Source organism: Belonocnema kinseyi, chromosome 4 (assembly GCF_010883055.1).
Source record: "Belonocnema kinseyi isolate 2016_QV_RU_SX_M_011 chromosome 4, B_treatae_v1, whole genome shotgun sequence".
Classification (NCBI taxonomy): domain Eukaryota; kingdom Metazoa; phylum Arthropoda; class Insecta; order Hymenoptera; family Cynipidae; genus Belonocnema; species Belonocnema kinseyi.
This window is the reverse complement of record NC_046660.1, coordinates 17,293,834-17,314,728: the sequence shown is the minus strand read 5'-3', so window position 1 is coordinate 17,314,728 and position 20,895 is coordinate 17,293,834. Positions and strand designations below refer to the sequence as shown.

The 20,895-nt window shown below is 29.3% G+C and overlaps 1 protein-coding gene across 1 annotated transcript in view; it reads left to right on the top strand.

Moving 5' to 3' along the window:
* Positions 1 to 3,221: 3,221 nt before the first annotated feature.
* LOC117170772 (MAM and LDL-receptor class A domain-containing protein 1-like) overlaps positions 3,222 to 20,895 on the top strand; it is a 32,501-nt gene continuing 14,827 nt past the window's right edge. Inside the window, exons 1-8 of the mRNA XM_033357810.1 lie at positions 3,222 to 3,540; positions 5,035 to 5,125; positions 7,863 to 8,030; positions 8,121 to 8,281; positions 11,976 to 12,120; positions 12,881 to 13,142; positions 16,930 to 17,019; positions 19,512 to 19,715. Of these exons, the coding sequence (XP_033213701.1) occupies positions 3,488 to 3,540; positions 5,035 to 5,125; positions 7,863 to 8,030; positions 8,121 to 8,281; positions 11,976 to 12,120; positions 12,881 to 13,142; positions 16,930 to 17,019; positions 19,512 to 19,715 (1,174 nt within the window). The 5' untranslated portion in view covers positions 3,222 to 3,487. The remainder of the gene's footprint in view (positions 3,541 to 5,034; positions 5,126 to 7,862; positions 8,031 to 8,120; positions 8,282 to 11,975; positions 12,121 to 12,880; positions 13,143 to 16,929; positions 17,020 to 19,511; positions 19,716 to 20,895) is intronic.

Here is a 20,895-nt window from a genome sequence, read left to right as displayed (position 1 = left end):
GAGTTTTTAAAAATATGTGATATCTCTAACGAGATATCACGTGCCTTTATTTCGTTGGTTACAGAGTAAAGTCAAGATTAGAACTGAACTAGTGGCCCTGAACCCCTCAAATATATAGGGCTGCTTATCTAATCGAAGGAGGAAGCTGTGACTATATTACAGAACTATCAATTAAATTTTATTCTGCAAAATGATCTTTTTGGTTGAAAACTCATCTTTCTGGTTGAAAATTTTACTATTTTTTTAATGATTCGTATGTTTAAATTAATTTTTTTCATTTCAAGTTGGAAATTCGTTTTTTTTAGTTTGGCCGTTTTTATTTCAAATTGAAATCTTTTTTGGTTCAAATATCAACTTTCATCTTTTTGGATTAAAGATAGAAGTAATTAGTTCAAAATTCTTTTATTTTTTGGTTAAAAATAAATTGTTATGAAATATTTACATTAAAAAATATATATTTTTAATGTTTAAACTTTTTGGAATATTTGAAAATTTTCGCCGCACGTAAAAATGATATCTAATTAAACAATGAATTAATTTTTAACACTTAAAATTATCAAGTAAAATGCAGAATTCGATTTAGCACTGATTTATCTCGAAGTTTCTTTTTATTTTTTTTGTTTGTTTAACAAATACGATTTTCGAAAATGTTTTTTTGCCATTTTTTCAATTGTTATTTTCTAATCAAATAATTGTTTTTAAAACCATTAAACATTTAAAGAATGTTTCTTTTATAAAAATATTTTATTATTTTATTTTTTGATTATATTATTTTTAGCCAATAAATAATATATTTTTTTAAACAAAATTTTTTTTATTGTTTAAATTCGGAAATCTTCTGGTTAGAATATTTTAAAATTCAGAAATTTTTTTTCGGGAATTTTATTGCTGGGGAACATACCAATTCTGGATTTTTATATTTCTGCAATTTTATTAAATCGGTATATTTCAGTAGTCTCACAATATTTTCAACGCGGGGTAATTCCCAAATAATAATACTTGTATTTAAAATTTTTAACTATATTTGAAATTGTGTGCAAATCTCCAAATATCTTTTACAATGATTCGATTTTTTCCTAAAATTAAAAAAAATCCTACATAATTAGACAAATTAGTTTACAATTTTCTATATTCTTTTTCGAAAATTTTGGAAACATTTTGAAATCTTTTTTAATTTTTTAAAATATTCTCTTAAAATAAACAATCATTTGAAATTTTCTCATGAATCATAAGAGAATTTTTGATGATCTTCAAGCCTTTGAAAATCCCTGAAAAGCTTCAAAATTTTATTTGAAAATCTTAAAAAATCTATTTTTTTTTATTTTCTGCAAAAAAATGCTTTAAAATCTTCCACATACTTCTTCTACAATTTAAAAAAAAAATTCCATTTTCATTTAAAAAATTTGATATCTTTTCAAGTCTTAAAATATTTTTCAATCCTTTCAAAACTTCTTAACCTTTCAAAATTTTTAAAAAGGTTATTTTTTTTCGAAAAAAGTATTGCAACCAATCAATAGATTTTTAGTTAAAAATATTTATTTGAACTATTTTATTGTTGCTTGAAAATTCATCTTTTTGATTGGAAATTTAAGTATTCCATTTTTGGTTGAAATTTGATATTTTTTTATTAAAAATTCAACAGTTTTGGAGAAAATTCGTCTTTCAGAATGGAAAATTCATATTTTCGGGTAGGATTCAACTATTTTTTGGTGAAAATTGATCTTTTTTTAAATTTAAAATTCGCCTTTTTCCGTTAAAAATGAACTTTCTTTGTTGAAAATTCATTTTTTAGATCAAGGAATATTTGTATCTTGAATCCATACTTAATTTATTTTAAACAAAATTTAACTACATTAATTTAATCTTTTTGACTTGAAAATGCAACCATTTGGATGAAAATGTTATCTTATAAATATAAACTTATTTTTTTACATTAATATTGCAATTGGTTGAAAATTAATCTTTTTTATTAAAAAATATTAACTATTTCATTTTTGTTTGAGAATTCATATTTTTCATTTTAAAATTGAACTATTTTGTTGAAAATGGAGTTTTTATTTATTAAAAATTAATTTGTTCAAACTAAAATTCAAATGTTATTAATTTGGTTAAAAATGGATATTTTTTAAATGAAAATTCAACTATTTAAGTTGAAAATTAATATTCCTTGATATTTTTTCAAGTTGTAACTTCAATGGTTTTGTGGAAAATCGAACATAATAGTTTAAAAATTTAATAATTTTTGGTTGAAACTTAAATATTCTAGCTGAAAGATGTTTTTTTTTAGTTAAAAATGAACCATTTGGTTGGAAATTTACTTTTCTTTACTGAAAATTTATATTTTTACGTTGAAAATATAATTTTTTAAAAAGAAAATTTGTCTTTTGATTTTAAAAATTCATCCGCTTTGCTTAAAAATGCAACTTGGACATTTTTTTCAGGGTTTAACTATTTTGTCTAAATTCATTTATTTAGTTTAAAAATTTATCTACTTGACGGACAAGTTTAACTAAAATTGAACTATTTTATTGATAATTATATTGTTTCTTTGGTTGAAAATTAATTTTTTGATGAAAATCTGTATTTCATTTTTGGTTGAAAATTCATCTTTTTGGGTTGAAAATTCAACTATTTTATTGACAATTAATTTTTTTAAGGTTGAGAAAGAAATTTAATTTTCCTGTTGAATGTAACGGTTTTTGAATAAAAATAAAAATATTTTTTGTTAAAAATACGACTAATTGTTCAAAAATTCAACAATGTTGGTGGAAAACTCATGTTTGGTTGAAAATTCAACTATTTTATTCATAATTAATTTTTTTGGAGGTTGAAGATTTAAATATTTTGTTGGAATTTTTAAAATAATTTAACTGCTTTTGAATGAAAGTAAGAATATTTTTTGTTCTTTTATCATCGATTACACTTTTCAATAAAAATAATAATAATTTTGTATGAAAAATTAACTATTTTTTTGCTTATTTGTGTGTTTGGTTATAAAATTAATCTCCTTGGTAAAAATTAATCGTTTTGGTTGAAAATGCGTCTAATTGATCAAAAATTCAACAATGTTGGTGAAAAATTAATCTGTTTGGCTTAAAATGGCCTATTATTTTTAGGGAGAAACTTCCATTTTCTCTAGAAAATAACGTTTTTTTCGTTGAAAAATAATCTATTTTGTTGAAAATTCTTCTTTTTTGTCTAAATTTTCAAAAATTTGGTAATAATAACTACCTCTTTTCTTTTTAAATATGTCTTGTAAATGTGAGTTTACTCTCTGAGTAATGATTGAAGGACAATAAACAGTAATGGCTGACCTGATAGGAAATTGTGTAAACATTAGTAGAGTATAATTTTATAATTTTCTTTCAGTTTCGTTCTAATCTTAATTTTCGAAGATTTAAGAATACGAAGACTGATCTATGTTTAATTAATTTCTATTTTAATTTAATTTCGTACATTTTTTATTAAAGTTATTTGAGTGTTTAACATGAATTCTGACGATTACAATTTTGAAAGTGTTTTAGGCTGTGGAATATTTGGGTAAGTTCGAAATTCTTGAATCATTATTTAATTTAATTTGTAAAAGTTTATTTAAATAAACGTTTAATTTTTAGAATTTTTAAACACAATAGTTTCTGGTTGAATTGAACCATTTTAGGATTAAAATTAAAAAATTTTAAGTTGAACTATCAACGATTATATTTTTCATTGAAAAGTCATCTTTTTTGTTGGAAAATTAACTTTTTCTTCAAATATTGTGTTTTTCGTGAAGAATGCATCGCTTTGGTTGAAAATTTATCGATTTTGTTTAAAATTGACACTTTTTTAGTAGAGAATTATACTTTTTACTTAAAACTTCAACTGTTTTATAGAAAATTCGTATTTTTCGCTTTAAAATTGAACAATTTGGTTGGAAATTCAACTTTCTGATTAAAAATAAAAGTAAACTTTTATTTTTCAAAAATACCTATTTTCGAATGGGAACTTCAATTTTTTATATAAAATTGCACTCTTTGGTTAAAAATTAATCTTTTTAGTTAAAAATTCAATTTTTTGTCGAAACTTCAAATTTTTGCAGAAAATTATTCTTTTTGGTTTGAAAATTCCAGATTTTTGATGAATTTTTTTTCTTTATGGACTATAAATCAAACTTCATCGACAAATTAACTCTTATAGAAATTTTTTTTTGTTTTGGCTCCAAAATTAAAAAATTTGGTGGAAAATTAATTTTCATTTTTGAAAATTAATATTTTTGGATACAAACTTCGGTTGTTTATAGAAAATTACGCTTTTTCGTTGAAAATTAATCTCTTTAGTTATAAATTCAATTTTTTTTAGAAAAATGGTCCTTTTGGCTTTAAAATAAAATGGCTTTAAGACATTTTTTCTTTATGAAATGAAAAACCAAACTTGATTAAAAATGTAACTCTTTTGCAGAAAATTCGTCCTTTTAGAATTAAAATTTAATAATTTGATGAAAAGTTAAACTATTTCGTTGAAAATTACGCTGTTTCGTTAAAATATTTTTAAAATATTTTTAGTTTCATTTTTGAAAATTCATATTATTGATTAGAAATTCAAATTTTTTATTGAAAATTACGCTTTTCAGTTGAAAATTCATTTTTTTAAAAAGAACATTGTTTTTTTTTGCCTATAAGCTTCAACAATTTGGTAGAAATCTCCACTGTTTGATTGAAAATTAACTTTCATTATTTTGTTGTGCGTGGAATTGAGCTTTTTTATTCAAAATAGAAATCTTGTTTGGTTTTGAAATAAAAAATATTCCCTTTTTCTTTAAGAATTCATCTTTTTGGTTAAAAAATTTAATATTTTGGTTTCAAATAGATTTTTTTAGGAAAAATAAACTCCTCGGTTAAAGATTCAAGTGGAATCGTTTGCAAATTCATGTATTTTGTTTAAATATTCTCTTTTTAGGCGTTAGAAAATTTGGGTAAATTCCAAATTTTAGACTCGCGATTTAATTTACTTTGAAAAGCGAAAGGAAATCTTTTTAAAAAATCATTTTCTTAACAGAACGGTGCATTTGGTAACAAGAAAAAGAGATTGGAAACCATTTGTTATCAAGGAGCAAAAATTGAGTGCAACTAGTATTATGAGTTTCAAGGTATTTCGAATTATATATAATAATCATCAAAGTCATTCATTCACTTTTTTCTGTATACATTCAAATAAATTTCAATTCTGAATATTCCAAATTGCACTATTCCAAAAAAACAATTAAAATTTCATCATTTTTTATTATACAAACATAAAATATTGAAAAGTCTTCAATTGCAAATATTCAGATTTGAATAATTTTGAATATTGTAAATCATCAACATTAAAGAATTTAAAAAAGATAAATCTTCGATTTCAATTCTATATTTTCAAAATTCGAGAATTTTTAATTTTGACCCGTCAAAATTGAAGTTTTCAATTTTTAAAATTCACATTTAAAAATAATGCCAGTTTCAATTTTTATAATCAAATTTTTTTTAATGTTGATCATTTAAATTTGAACTTTTCTCAATTTGGGAGATTTATAATTGAACACTAGACTGTTGATCCTCAAAATTATCACACTTGAAGAATTTTTATTTATAAATATTTACATTTGAAGAATTTGAAACTGCAAATTGTGAAAATTGAAGAATTTTTTAATGTAAATCTTCAAAATTGTAGAAAATTTAAGAGTTTTTATTTATCAAATTTACAATTTACAAATTTGAAGTTTTAAAATCTAAAATTCTGTGATTTTGGTGCTTTACATTCCAAATTTCTTCAATTTGGAAGATCTAAAATTGAAAACTTGATTTTTGATTTAAGAAATCAAGGCAATTAGTTCAATTTCAGGATTTTTTGTACATTTTGAAAATTGGAAAGTTCTCAATTGTAAATCTTTAAGATTTAAGAATTTTATTTTGCGAATCGTGAAAATTGACGAATTTTCAACTATAAATCATCCAAATGGAACCACAAATGTTCTCAATCACATAACATCTAAATATAAATATTAAAAATGAATAATTTGTAATTCTATGTTTTCAAAATTGAAGAAATCTCAATTATAACTCTTCACAATAGTAGAGCTTTAAATTTTAAATCTTTAAAATTGGCGAGTTCTTAATTTTAACAATTCTGAATTAAAATTTTCTGCAATTTCGATGAGTTACATTAGAAATTTCTCCAATTTGGAAGATTTATGATTAAAAATTTTACTTTTGGTTTTCAAAATTATAAAAAAATTTTATTTATTTGTTTCTAAATTTGAAGAGTTTCAATCGTAAATCTTTGAAATTGTATAACTTTCAATTGTGAATTTTTTAAATAAAGAATTTACAATCCTAAATTTTCAAAAGTAATATATTTCCAAAAAGCTTCTAAATTACATAAGTTTCAGGTATAAACAGTGGACATTGAATATTTTGCAATTCTCTATTTTCAAATTTAAGAATTTTCTATTATGTCTCTTTAAATTGCAGAACTTTAAATTGCAAATCTTCAAAATTAAAGAAATTTTAATTTCGACAATTTGCAATTTAAAATTCTGTTATTTTGATTCTATACATTCAACATTTCTTTAAATTGTAAGGTTTAGAATTAAAAACTTAAGTGTTCATCGTCAATATCATCCAAATTTTAGAATTTTTATCAAAACGTTTTGTAACTTTAATTTTTTTTTAATACTGAAAACTTAAAATGGCAAATTTCTGTAATTCTGGTAATTTAAATTCAAAATTTTTTCGAATTAGAACATTTAGAATTGAAAAATTGAGTTTTGATTTCTAAAATCATCAAAATTTTAGATTTTCAAATGGATTTTTAATGGATGATTAATTTCAGATTGATTTCAGAATTAACAATTTTCAAGATAGATCTATTTTAAAAAATTGTGCAAAATTTGATGATTTAAACTGTAATCATTTAAAAGTAAGCAAGTTGGCGATTGTTGCAACATATACAATTAACCCCTGATTTAGGTCCCCTGGATTTAGGCGTTCCGAGGGTTGATGTGGCGCCGCGGGTATAGGTGAGAGGAACTGCGCGATGGGGGGGGGGGGAGGTTCACTTAGGTATGACAAAACACGGCTACCTATGTAATTGCATCATGACGTTGCGTTAGTTCTCTCGAAGTGGGAGGCACACGCGTTTACATAGCGAATAAGCACGATGGCGAGCTCGCGTCAACCAGCAGTGGGGCTTCGATACCTGCTGAAGCCGATGGGACTGATTGGGTTATTCCATGCTATCGGATGAGCCTGCCTTTGAAATGACAACAGCGCCATCTGACTAGCGAATATATCTCGCTAAGCAATATCTCGATCGTTTCGAAACGAGAAGTATGGCCTATCATTGGTACACAATCAGATCTCTGTCTACCTCAGACGAAAGCTCTCATTTTAAACGAGATGCTCAACGGCTGTAAATTCCATAGGGAACGGTTCATACGACCCTGACTGCTAAGTTCGGACACCCCGGATTTACAGCCGACTTCAATCCCAGCCCCGGCCCCGGACTTAAGTCAGGGGTTCACAGTATTTATATTTGATAATTAGGGAATCAAATAAAAAAAACGCATGATAAGCGCACTATTCTTGATACAGTCGACGCTATTAACCTTGCCGTGGATGGGACCGTAGGGGAGTAATTTTCCTGGAAACGATGTTCCCCCACTCTCGAGTTTGATCTTGATGCATGGTGCTTGATACGAATTGCTTCGCTCGCTACGTACGTTGCCGCGGTCGTGGTGGGGAAAGAGCTCGATCGAGAGTTAGGGGAAGTGGCAAGATAAGTAGCGTCGCCTGTAGTTTTAATATTAATTTTTGTAATAAAAAATTTGAAATATTTTTTTCTATTGTAAGATGGTTTTGGGAGAAATAGAATCAATTCGACAGCTTAGACATCCGAATATTGTATCTTATCGTGGAGCTTGGCTCGAAGGAAGTCGAAGTTACATTGTGATGGAATTTGCTCGACACGGAACTCTAAAAGACTTGCTTGAAAAACGACGATTACCTTTGAAAGAAGAGGTATTTTATTTTTCAGATGGGGTTTTAACCCATTTTTAGTAGAATTTATTGAATTACTTACTAATAATTAATTTTATTAAATTTTTTCAGGATGCACTGTATCTATTTACTCAAGTTGTTCTAGGTGTCCATCACATTCATTCGAAAAATATTTTACATAGGGATTTGAAACCTGAAAATATTATGCTCTCTGGTCGAAATGCTGATGTGGTGAAAATTGTGGATTTTGGACTTTCCAAGAACTCTCACGAGTAAGTATTTGTTTGAATCTATCAGAAATGGCGCGCTTTTAACATTTTGATATAGTGAAAATTTAGAGGTGAAAAAAATTAGTTACAGTAAACTCTTGCCTGTTTCAAGGGCTTCGGAACGTAAAAATTGGAGTATTTCAAGGCTGGAGGGGTCTCCACCTCTACCGCGATTTATGGGGTGATTTTGTCAAGCGATGCTCATTGGCTGCCCTGGCCTTGTATCGATGCGCGCGCTGAGTTTGTCCTTGCATTTGCGCATTGAGTATTTTAGTATGACGTCACAGTTATGATAGTACAGGTGGAAATTTCAGGAAGGTTGGCATAGTTCTCGACATGGAAATTCAGACGCCTTTTTGCAGACAATATTCTAAACGTGAAAGCAAGTTATAAAGGTCTGAATAGTAATATTTTGCAAGCGTAGAATATATTTGCTCAATCCTTTTGCATCCCTTTCTCAGCAGAAGACCTTCTATTTTCACAAAATACAATCAAGTATCCGAAATTTGAGGCTAGAGCATTCGATTATGATCATTTTGATCTGATACGCTAAGCTGAAATTTTCGATATCTTATTTCTTGACACTAAAAGGGCGTCAATTGACAAAAGAATGGAACATGACTGAGAAAGCACATTCTACACTTGACAAATATTACTATCCTTAGCGGACCGAGTGAACGGAAAGGATACTTGGAATATCTCAGCGCATGGACTTGGAATAGGTAAACTTTGGAATAAGTATGCCTTAGAATAAGCATGAGTCCGCTTTATTAACCTTTTTCATGTTTCGTAGCCCGGGGCAGGAATCTTTATATTTTAAATCAGGTGTCTGTACGTCCATTCGTCGGCATTTTTATCAAGGAGTTGAATTGAGGGGAAATGAGAGGGTAGTACTGGGGATTAAGAGGGAGAATGCACGTACGTGAGTAAGGAGGGGGTCCCATTGATACACTATGTGGTCATGAATATTCAAGAGCTGTAGGAGACGAAGAGATTAACAGTAGAAGGGAGGGTAGGAGCAGACCATTAGACATTAATATTGCTAATAAGAGAGGAGCGTGGCGGAAGGAGATGTGTAGGAAGAAAAAGCAGGAAAAGGAGAAAGTTGTGGAAAAGGATTTGAGAAGTGTTAATACAGTGGGGGCATGCGGAAAATAATAAACTGGTTTCGGAAGCGTATAGTGGGGATGAAATAGAAGATAATTTGATCATTTGTTTTACTGCTCAGATTCAAGGAAGAGGGATGTGCGATGAGGGGGTAGAAGAATGAGGGAGTGAAAGGGGTAGACTTTGATGACCAGGATATAGAGAAACATATCAGGAATATAAGAAGGTTAAAGGCAGTAGGTGTGGATGAGGTACAGAACGGAGCATGGCTGCTTAGTATACAAGCGGTTAGGGAGAGGCTTAAGGACGTAGTAACGAAAGTATAGAGGGGGGGGGATTCCCAAGATGGCGGATGGAGGGGTTGATAATGGCACTATATAAGAAAGGAGATAGAGATAGACAGGGAAATTATAGAGGGATTACGCTAAGGAATATGGCGTACAAAGTATACCTGATGGTGTTGGCGGACAGGCTGCGAAAAGATGCCGAGGGGAAAGGGATATTGTTAGAAACGCAAGCGGCATTCAGGGCGTGTAGGAGCACTATCGACAATATTTACATTTTGCAGCACGTGGGTGGTAGAGAATCAGCGAAAGGGGGTTCGAAAGTGTAGGCGTTTTTCGTGCATCTCAAAGATGTGTTCCCTTCAGTGGATAGAGGATCTCTGCGGGAGGCGATGGAAGAGAGCCTTGATAAAGAGGGTAAGGAAGGTATATAAAAAGATTGAAAAGACACATGCTAGGGTAAGGTCAGGGGAGGGGATTTCGGAGGAGTTCTGGATGGATAGGAGGAGTGAGAGTTCAATGAGGAAAAGTCCAAGGGTACGATGTTCAGGAAAAGAGATGGATGGGATAAGAGAGGGGAGTGAAAGTGAATGGGAAAGATGGTGCAAGAGGTGAAGGAGTTTCTGTAGCCGGGCTTCCTGTTTTAGAGGAATAAGAGGGTTAACTTTAGTGAAAACTAAGGGTATACAATGCCGAGGGAGGGAGCACAATATTTTTCTGAGTGTGATTACATGGAAGCTTTTAATAGGCTGTGGCTTCCTAGGGAGAATAGGATATGTGAATTGTGTAGGAAGGGGTATGCAATGGTGTAAAACTGGTCGGCAGATTGCAAGGGGGTGGAAAGCAGTGAGATAAGCATGAAGATATTAACATATGCAAGAGAGGACAAAAGTGTGGTATTATCGGTGAAGGGGGTGTTGGTTAAGATGGTAAAGAAAAGAAGAAAGGAAGAAGAGGAATGTAAAAGAAAAGTTTGTAAAGTGGAGAAGACGCAGATATAAGTTCCTGTATATATTGTAAATAGTAGATAAGTATTAGTTATTAATCGCGGAGTCAGAGTAATGCATCGCGCGGCAAGGCGAAAAAGTAGGTACATGTGTGTGAGGCGAATCCAGGAAGGCAATTCGAGCGGGAAAAATAAAGCTTAAAAAAAGATTCGGGATGCGGAAGTAAGGAAAAATGAGTGGAGGGCCAGTTAGAATAAATGTGAAAAGGGAAAGTAGGGGAAATGAGGAGGAATAGGGGAAAGAAGAGAAGGATTAGAGAAATTAAGGGGATATGTGAAAATGTGAAGTAGTGTAAATTAGAAACTGATGCAGGAGCAGGGGAAGTAAGGGGAAATTAGGGAAGGTTAGCAGAGGAAGGGAAGCTGGGAAGGCATGGAGAAGGACAATTAATAGAGGAAGTAGTGGATCGTGAAGTTGGTGAATGAGAGGGGGGGGGGCGACAATGGGAAATTCTTTAATTTTGAATATTTTTAATTGAAGACTCATCAATATTTAAAACTTATAATGTAAATTGATAAAATTGTAAATGCTGTTTTTGGAATAGAACAATTTTAAAGATTCTCAATAAGAAATTGTTCAATCTTGAACATCTAAAATTGAATTTTATTCAATTTGTAACAGGAAACATGACAGCGTTGATTTATTTTTAACTTTAAAGGATTTTCAAACATTAGGAGCTTGATTGTGAACAGACAGACCATTATAATTTAGTATAGTTAATAATTAAATGTCATTACGAAAAAGTCCTTCAGTCTTACTTTTTCCATGGGTGGGAATTTTTTTGAAATAAGGGGCGGGAAATTAAGGAAAAATGGGGAAGTAAGTAAGCGTAAATGAGTGAATGGAAAATATGGGAAGTAAGGGATAGTGATTGGTAGGGGAAGTAAGGGAAAATTCGTGGAAAAGAAGTAGGGGAAGTGAAAAGAAATAAGTGAGGGAACGAAAAGTAGGGAAGCAAGGAGAAGTAGGTGCGAGAGGGGTGGGGACGTGAGTAGTAATGAGGGGAGAGTAGGAATTGTGTGGGAAAATTATAGGGAATGAGGGTAGAAGAACTTATTTCTGGGAAAGGGAAGTAGGAGAAGGGTAGTGTCAGCTAGGGGAACGAGGTAGAATTTGGGGAAGGCATGGCGAAGGATGGAGTGAGGGGTAGAGAACTAGGGAATATAGGGTGATAAGGGGGGGGGGGGGGATGTATGGGAGATGGAGTTTGAAACGACTTAATTTTTGATAATATCAATCCTTTTTTGTTGGCACGCGGCGAATACTTTTACTAATTTTTTTGTTATAAAAATGTTTCAGAGCTACGTTGTGTCACGCAGGAACATTATTTTACATGGCACCAGAAATGTTGCAAAAACAAATTTATGATTGTAAATCCGACATTTGGAGTATGGGAGTCGTTCTTTACGAAATGGTCACAAAGAGACTTCCTTTTGCGGCCAAGGTGAAAAAAACGCCTCCTTTTTACCTATTTTGTATCTCTGATTTTATTCTAAATTGAAATATCTCCATTAGAGTGCTTCAAGAAAGCAAAATTTGATCCTAAAATAATTTGAAGTCAGTGAGTAGGGGAAATTATGGGGGGGGGGATGGTGTGAAGCGTAGTAGAGGATGTACCTGCAGTGAGAGGAAATAAGGGGAGAGAAAGTATTGGAAAAGATTGGAGGGTAAGTGAGGGAAGTGAGGGGATCTGATAGGTTGATGATGTGAGAGTAGAGGGTATGAGAGTTAGTGGAGGTGGTTAGTTGAGTTAGAGGTTAGGGTGGTTAGAGAGGTTAGTGAGGGTGATAATTGAGGGAAGGGAAATGAAGGGGAGGCAAACAGATGAAAAATATGTAATTGAGAGGTGGGGAAATGAGGAAAATAAGGATTGGGAGAAAAGGAAATGAGAGGTGAGTAGGAAAGTGGCGGTAAATGAGGGGACGGGGTAATGGAAATAACGGAAGATGTGTGAAAAAAGAGGGCGTAAGGGAAAATGGAGGAGGAGCATAAGTAGAAATTGGGAGAAATAAAGAAAGGGGAAATAGGAGAAGTAAGGAACTGAGGGCAAGTTGGGCAAGCTGGGGGGAATTGGGGAAGTAGAGGAAGTGAAGAGAGTAGGAAGTATATAAGGAAGCATTTAGGGAAGGAAGAGGAAGTGAAGGCCATAACAGGCTGCTAAATGAGTTTTTTTGGACCACCCTAATCTTGATATTAATTTGTAGAGTCTGCCGGAATTATTGGAAATGGTCAAATTTGAAAATCCGAAGCCCTTGGAGAAGGGATTATCGATCGATTTAATCAGCGTAATTTCCAAGATGCTAAGGAAGAAATCAGCTCTTCGACCTTCAACAGATCAACTTCTGCTTTCTCCTTGCCTGATAAAAGTCAGGGCAAAAGCTTATCTTAACGTCGGTCGCTGCACTCCAATTCCAAATATCGAGTTTGCACAGAAAGTATTTTTTAACTTTTTAAAACCTTCTTTCAGCTAGGGCATGGAGCAAATTTTAAATTGATTAGATTAATGTTTCTTTTTTATTTTTGAATTACTGCGATAATTGTCACATAATGTATAGAATTGTATTTTAATAGCTTGTATTTTTGATACTCTGACCTGTAAACAATTTTAATTCCTTTATTTTGTAATATATATTTTTTATCAAGATATTGTATTATTTATTTCACCTTTTTCGTCTTTATCGGAGAATTCTAGTAATTTTATAGGCTCTGAAAAAGTTCTGGAGAACCTGAAAAATACATGTATTAGGGGAAATTTAAGGCGGGAAATATAGGAAATGTTAGGGGTAGAGGAAGTGAGGACGCTGACTAGAAGGAGTAGAAAAAGCTGTTGAAAATAAGGTGGGGAAAGCGAGGGAAATGAGTGTAGGTGAAGGAAGGAAAGTGATGGGAAATGAGGGAAGGGAGAGTAGGGGAAGTGAATTAAAATAAAGGGAGAGGAAGTAGTGGATGTAAGTGGAAATGAAGAACTAGGAGCTAGGAGAAATAAAGAGAAGTAGGGGAAATGATTCTTGGTTTGGGACGTTAGTGAGGGAAATGAAGAGAGGGCTAGTAGGTATTTTGGAAGCTTTGGGATCTTTTAAATCTTCGTTAAATATTTCAGCTATTCCGAAGTTTTTGAAATCTTCTGAAAATTTTGAAATCTTTGTGAAATATGTGAACCCCCCTGAAATTTTTTAAACCTTCTTAAATTTTTTAAATCTTTTGTAATATTTGAAACCCTTATGTATTTTTTCAAATCTTTGTGAAATCTTTGAAAAATTAAAAAGAAATTTCGAATCTTGAAAAATGTTTTTCTAAATCTTTTAGATCTTTTAAAAAATTTGTGAAATTTTTTAAATATTTAAAAATATTTTTGAAACACTTGAAATCTTTGTTAAATCTTTAAATTCTTCTACATTTTCTTCCAAACCTTTTGGAATCTTTAAAGTCTTTGTGAATCTTTCAAATTTCCTGAACTATATTGAAGACTTTCGAAAATTTTGTGGAATCTTGAAAAATATTGTTAATTTAGGTTTTTAAAATCTTTTAAGTTTTTCTTAAAATCTTTGTAGACTTTTAGAATCCTTGAAACCTATTTGAAACCTTCGAAGTATGTTGAAATTCTTTTGAAATATTTGTGACATTTTTTAAATGTTGGATCTTTTTAAAATATTAGCGAAATTTTGAAAATCTTAAATATTTATAATTTTTTTAATCTTTGTTAAATCTTAAAAAAGGTGTAAAATCATCTAAATCGTTGTGAAATCTTTAAAAAAATTTTTGAACTATTTTGAAATCCTTTGCAATTTTTGGGATCTTTGTGAAGCATTTGAACTATTGTAGAATTTTTGACATTTTTTGGTTTCTTTGAAATCTTTGTGAAATATTTGAACTCCGGAAATTTTCTAAATCTTCTGAAATCTTACCAATCTTTTTGAATCTTTAAAATTTTTATGAATTTCTAAAATTTTTGTGAATTCTTTTAAATTTTATGTCGAATTTTGAAAAATGTTTTTGAAATCTTCAAAACCTTTGCAGAATCTTTAAAATTTCCTGAAATATTTTAACATATTTGATCTGAAATGTTTCGAATCGTCTTTGAAATATTTCTAAATCTTTGTAAATACTTTAAAATCTTCGTGAGATATTTTAAATCTTTGTAAATACTTTAAAATCTTCATGAAATATTTTTAAACTTTTTAAACATTTGTGAAATTTTTTTAATCTTTGGGAAAATTACAAAAATATTTGTGATATCTCGTAAATCTTTGTTAAATCTTTATAGTCTTCTTAATTTTTGAAATCTTTATGAATTCTTTTAAATCTTTGTGAGATCTTGATAAATAGTTGTACACTCTTTTAAATCTTCGAGAAATCTTTTTAAATATTTCTGAAGTCTTATAAAATTCTAAAAACCTTTAAATTTTTTTTTAAATCTCTGCAGTCTTCTGAAGTCTTTTAAATCTTTTAAATCTTTATGAATTCTTTCAAATCTTTGTGAAATCTTTGAAATCTTGCAAAATCTTTAAAATTTCCGGAAATATTTTGAAATTTAAAAAAAAATGTTGTGTAATCTTGAAAAATATTTTTGATATCTTGAAAATCTTTGCGATATCTTTAAAATTTCCTGAAATATTTTTAAATCTTTGAAATCTAAATGACACCTTTGAAATTTTTGTGAAATTCTTGTAAAATCTTTCAAATCTTTACGAAATGATCTAAAATATTTCGAAACATCTTTGACATATACTACAATCTTTGTAACTACTTTAAAATCTTTTTGACATTTTTTAAATACTTTAAAAAATTTTCGATCTTCAAAAATCTTTTAAAATATTTGTGACATCTTTTTAATCTTTTCTATATCTTTCAAATCTTTGAGAAATCTTTTTAAGGATTTGTCAAGTCTTTTAAATCTTAAAAAAATTGTAAGTTTTTTAAAAAGTTTTGACAGTCTTTCGGAGTCTTTGAAATCTATATAAAATTTTTGAAATTTTTGTGAAGTCTTTCAAATTTGTGCGAAATTTTCGGAATCTTTTGGAATTTTTTAAATCTTTGTGAATTGGTGAAATGCTTTGTGGAATCTTCAAAAGCTTTGCAAAATCTTTTAAATATTCTGAAATATTTTTAAGTATTTGTAATTTTTGAAATCTATTTGAAACCTTTGAAATATTTTGCCAATTCTTTTGAAATGTTTGTGACATTTAAAAAATCTTTTTTGGGTCTTTTCAAAATATTTGCGATATTTTTAAAATCTTTTTCAATACTTTTAAATCTTGGTAATCTTTGAACTCTATGTGAAACCTTCTAAATATTTTGAAAATTTTGTGAAAATTTTTTAATCTTTTTTGAATCTTGTGAAATTTTGAAACCTTTAAAATCTTCCCAAATATTTTGAAATTTCTTTAATCTTTTGAAATACTTGAAATCTTCAAAAAAACTTTAAAATAATTTGAAATTTATCTGGAATCGTTATAAATCTTTCAAATCTTTACGAAATGGTCTGAAATAATTTGAAATATGTTTAGATTCTTTCCAAATCTTAAAAATCTTTGTAAATAGTTTAAAATGTTTGTGAAATCTTTTTAAATCTTTGTCAAATTAAAAAAAAAATGTTTGAAATTTTGATTTTTGATGAACACTTAAAAGTCAAGTGGTCTGCCCCTCGTTTATTATAATAATCACAAACTTGTAAGAAATGTAATGTCAATATTAATGAGACTGGCCTAAAATTCAATAATTGACGAAAATCCTTTCACATTTGAATTAGTTAATAATTAGTTTTTTTTTCTTTAAAAGTAAACCAGGAAAATTTATGGCATTTTTAAATCAGGCTTCTGTAGCAGCCCTGTTATAGATCTCTTTTTACCAAGTATGGGTAATATTTTGCTGGACTTTGTTGAAAAATGATAACTAGAAGTCACGCGAGAAAGGTGGACAAATTTAGTTCAATTATGTGGAAGCGCATTCACAGTAGTGTAAAAAATCGAAGCCACCGCTATAGTAAAACGGGTTCACTGTCTGAGGAAACAAAAGGTTTCAAATTAGACAATGATATCGGTACTAAGGGATCGATAAACATCGTGTAGCACGATTCTGAATCATAAAATGTTAGATCGGGTGAATTAAACTCATTAAATTTACAGTTAGATCTAAATTCATTAAATTAAATTACGGAAATTCCGGGGTTCAAATTATTGACTTCCCACTCTTTTTGCTATTCTCTTCCTTTCCTCTTTTCTAAAGAATTCTTCTTTTTATCCTTACTTTCAAGAGCGTCTCGAGGAGATAGTCGAGACGAGGTTCGAGATGAGTTTCGAGACGATGTTCGAGATGAATTTAAAGAAGAAAATCGAGACGAGATGTAAGACAAGATTCGAGACCAGAGCCTAAACGAAACTATAGACGAGATTCGACATGTAATTTGAGACGAATTTCGAAACGAGACTCAAGGCGAGATTCGCTGCGAGTCGAGATTGATACGAGATGAGGGTTTCTTCGCTTAAATTCGAAATGAATTAGTAGAATTCTATAAGAAAATCCAACTATTTTGTTAATTTTTTTTACTTGAAAATTCAACTTCTTGATTAAAAGTTGAACTCTTGTTTAAAATTCATTATTATTATTATTTTTTACTTTAAAAGTTCTTCATTAACTTCCTTCTTGAAAATGCTTTTTCTGCGTTTGAGAATTAATTTGTTGAGTGTAAATTTAAGAATTCAACTAATTGATTAAAAATGAACTTTTCTATTGAAAGTTCATATTTTTGGGATGAAATTACAACTGTTTTTTTTTTTTAATAAGTATTTTTTAGTAACTTTTTTAACTGCAAATTTAACGATTCCATTTTTGGTTTAAAATTCATCTTTTTATTTGAAAATTGAACAGTTTTGTTAAAAATTAGTCTTTGGAGTGCTTAATCTTCTTGGTGAAAACCTAATCTTTTTTGTTGAAAATACAAATATTTTGTTAAAAAAATCGTATCTCTGGTTAAACCAAACTGTAATTCATTAATAACTTGTTGTTTTTTTTTGCTAAAATTTAATCTTTTTGATTGAAAATATAACTATTTCGTTTTTGGTTGCAAACTAATCTTCTTTACTTAAAAATTAAACTACTTAGTAATTGAAAATTAATTTTTGTTGTTAAAGATTAATCTCTATGGTTTTGGAGTAAAATTAATTTTTTTTTGTTGAAAATTCTAAAATTTTGTTAAAAATAATTCTTTATGGATGAAAATTCATCTTTTTGGCTAAAAATGCGACTATTATGTTAAAAGTTAATATTTTTGCTTGCACATTTATCTCTAATCTCTATGGTTGGAAATTTAACTACTTTGTTAAAAATTTATTGTTTTATCGTTGAAAATAATTTTTGAAACTGAAAATTGAATTACTCCATAAAAAACTATTCAAAAAGAAAACTGTTTAAAAAATATTCTAATTAATTTGTTAATAATTCATCTTTTTGGTTGAAAATTAATCTTCTTCGATGAAAATTCAACTATTTGGTTAGAAAATTATTGTACTTGGTTTGAGATTTATTTAATTATCGTTCGGAAAATTCTTTGTTTTTCGGTGCAAAATAATTTTTTTTAGGCTGAAAATTGAACTATTCCATTTTTGGTTAAAAATTGAGCTTTTTTAGTTTCGAATTTAAATAATTGGTTTTAAATTTATATAAAAATTATTCCATTACATGTTGAAAAGTAGTCTTTCTGGGTTGCAAAATTATTTTTTGTTTTTTTTGAAAATTTATTTTTTCAGATTGAAAGCCTGTTTTGTAGAAAATTGAAACCATTTGGTTGAAAATTAAACTCTTTTTGTATAAAATTTAACTATTTAGCTAACAATTAAACTATTTATTTGAAAAATTAATTATTAATTGATAATCTATTTTGTTGAAAATTAATCTTTTTTTGGTATAAAATTCTGGGGAAAAAAATGTGTGAAAAATATCTTTTGGGTTAAAAATTCAACTATTTTGTTTAAACTTCATATTATTGGTTGAAAATTAATTTTTTCTGGTAGAAATTTTTTCGATTAAAATTTATCTTTTTGGTTTAAAAATTCATCTTTTCTGGTAGATTTAAAAAAAATAAAGATTCAACTATTTAATTAAAAAATAACATTTTTGGTTAAGGATTCAGCTATTTTGTTGATAATCCAATGTATTTCAATTTGAAATTTTAGGAATTTAAAGCCTTTCATTCTGAATCCAATATTTTACCTAAATTAATTTAATTCAAAAGAATTACTTTCCCAATTATTCCCCTACTTTCGTGAAAAATCGCCATATTTCCCTTTTTTGAGAGAATTTCGGGCTTTTTGCTTAGATTTAAATTCCACTGATTGAAATTTATAGAGTTTCGTGGAATAAAACCTTTTTTTCCACCCGATATTGTCCGATGGACGGGTATCGAACTTCAACACTATGAGGACGAGGAAGCGTGACGACCGGAAGTAAAGACCGGAAAAGCAGAGCAAAGGTACCATTTCATCGCTTTTGACTCAGACAATCATTCAGTTTACACTTTTAGCGCTTTGCAGTCGTGTTAAACAATTTATCGATTGAACTCCTCCTGTTTTTTGCTCCTTTTTACATAATAAATCATTTTTCAAATAACAAATAAAATAAATAAATAATAAGTCAAATTGTTACGATTGAATTGTAATATTATTAAAGTAATAAATAATGTGGTTTTTAAATTTGTACACTTTCATATTTATTATAAAATAAAAAGAGAAACTTGTCTTTTAGACTATTTTAAAATGAAAAAGTGATTTAGTGAATAATCAATCATAAAAATTGTTAATCAAATATGAGAGAAAAATAAAATAAAAATAAAATCGAGAGTGGTGTCCGAAAAAGCGAGAATTTCGATAATGAAAAATTCAAAGAGTGTTTTTTTCTTATTGTTTTTTCATATTTTGTGTGTCAGAGGAATAAATTGGTACCCGAACAATTTGGGACCTATGTTCGGTGAGCAAATCGATTTGATTGGTGCCGAAAATATTTCGTCTTTGCCGGAACAAAATGAATCTACTTTCATTACAATTGGTAATTATTACTGTCGTTACAGTTTTCAAAATTCTCCTCCGACATTCTATTATTGTGGTAGAAAGTTCAAATATTTGTTTGTCAAAAGTCTTTTTTGATTGAAATTATAAAATATTATTCTGTATTAATTATATAGGTATTATAGGGTTGCATCCTTTATTTCATATTTAATCTGTTTTTTTGTCATATTTCTTTTGTGTGTTATAGAAATTTCATCTTTTCTGGTCAACATTTTTTGTTTACTCTTAGTTTCTTTTTACTAAACATTTGTACTTTGGGTTCAAATTTCTTTCCAATTCGTCTTTTTGGCTCTAAAATTTAACAATATGGTTAATTTTTTTTCTCTTTTCACTGAAAAATCTTTTTTGGTTGAAATTAGAAATTATCATTATATAATAATTAAATAGATGTTACTGTGTTATTGAAATTTCAATTTTTTTTGTTGAATTGTTTTTGGTGTCATATTTCATTTGTTTTTAGAAAAATGTTATATTTTTTGGGTAAAAATATTTATTTACTTGATTTTTTAAATGTATTTTGATGCGCTGATTACGAATATGATAGTGAAAATTGCGGAAAATTTGATTTTTAAGGTCAAACCCGAAAAAACTTCGTCTTAGAGCGGTTTCTTGCGTTTATTTCAATCAATACACAAAACTTCGCAAAATATTCAAATTAAAGGTTGTAGATCCTATCGAAATACATATTTTCTGTTTCATGCATTTGTTTCTACGGATGATAGTTTCCGAGAAAATCATTGATATAAAAGGGTCGATGTGTTTGCAGGCGGGGTCGGTGACATTTGGGGTAAGTGACACACATGAACGTTTGTCAGATAAAATCGACCTCCGTGAAGGTAGCATTACAAATATAAAAAATCTTATTTTTGATAAGCGAGGTTGAAAAGTGGTTCGAGATGTGACCGACCACTCTTCTGTGACCAGTGGCTAGCACGTGTTTTTTTTAAGGACGAGCTGGAAAATGGTTCGAGATGTCACCAACCACTCTTCTGTGACCAGTGGCGAGCACGTGTTTTTTTTAAGGACGAGCTGGAAAGTGGTTCGAGATGTGACCAATCACTCATCTGTGACCAGTGGCTAGCACGTGTTTTTACTAAGGACGAGCTGAAAAGGTGGTTCGAGATATGACCAAACACTCTTCTGTGACCAGCCACTAGCAC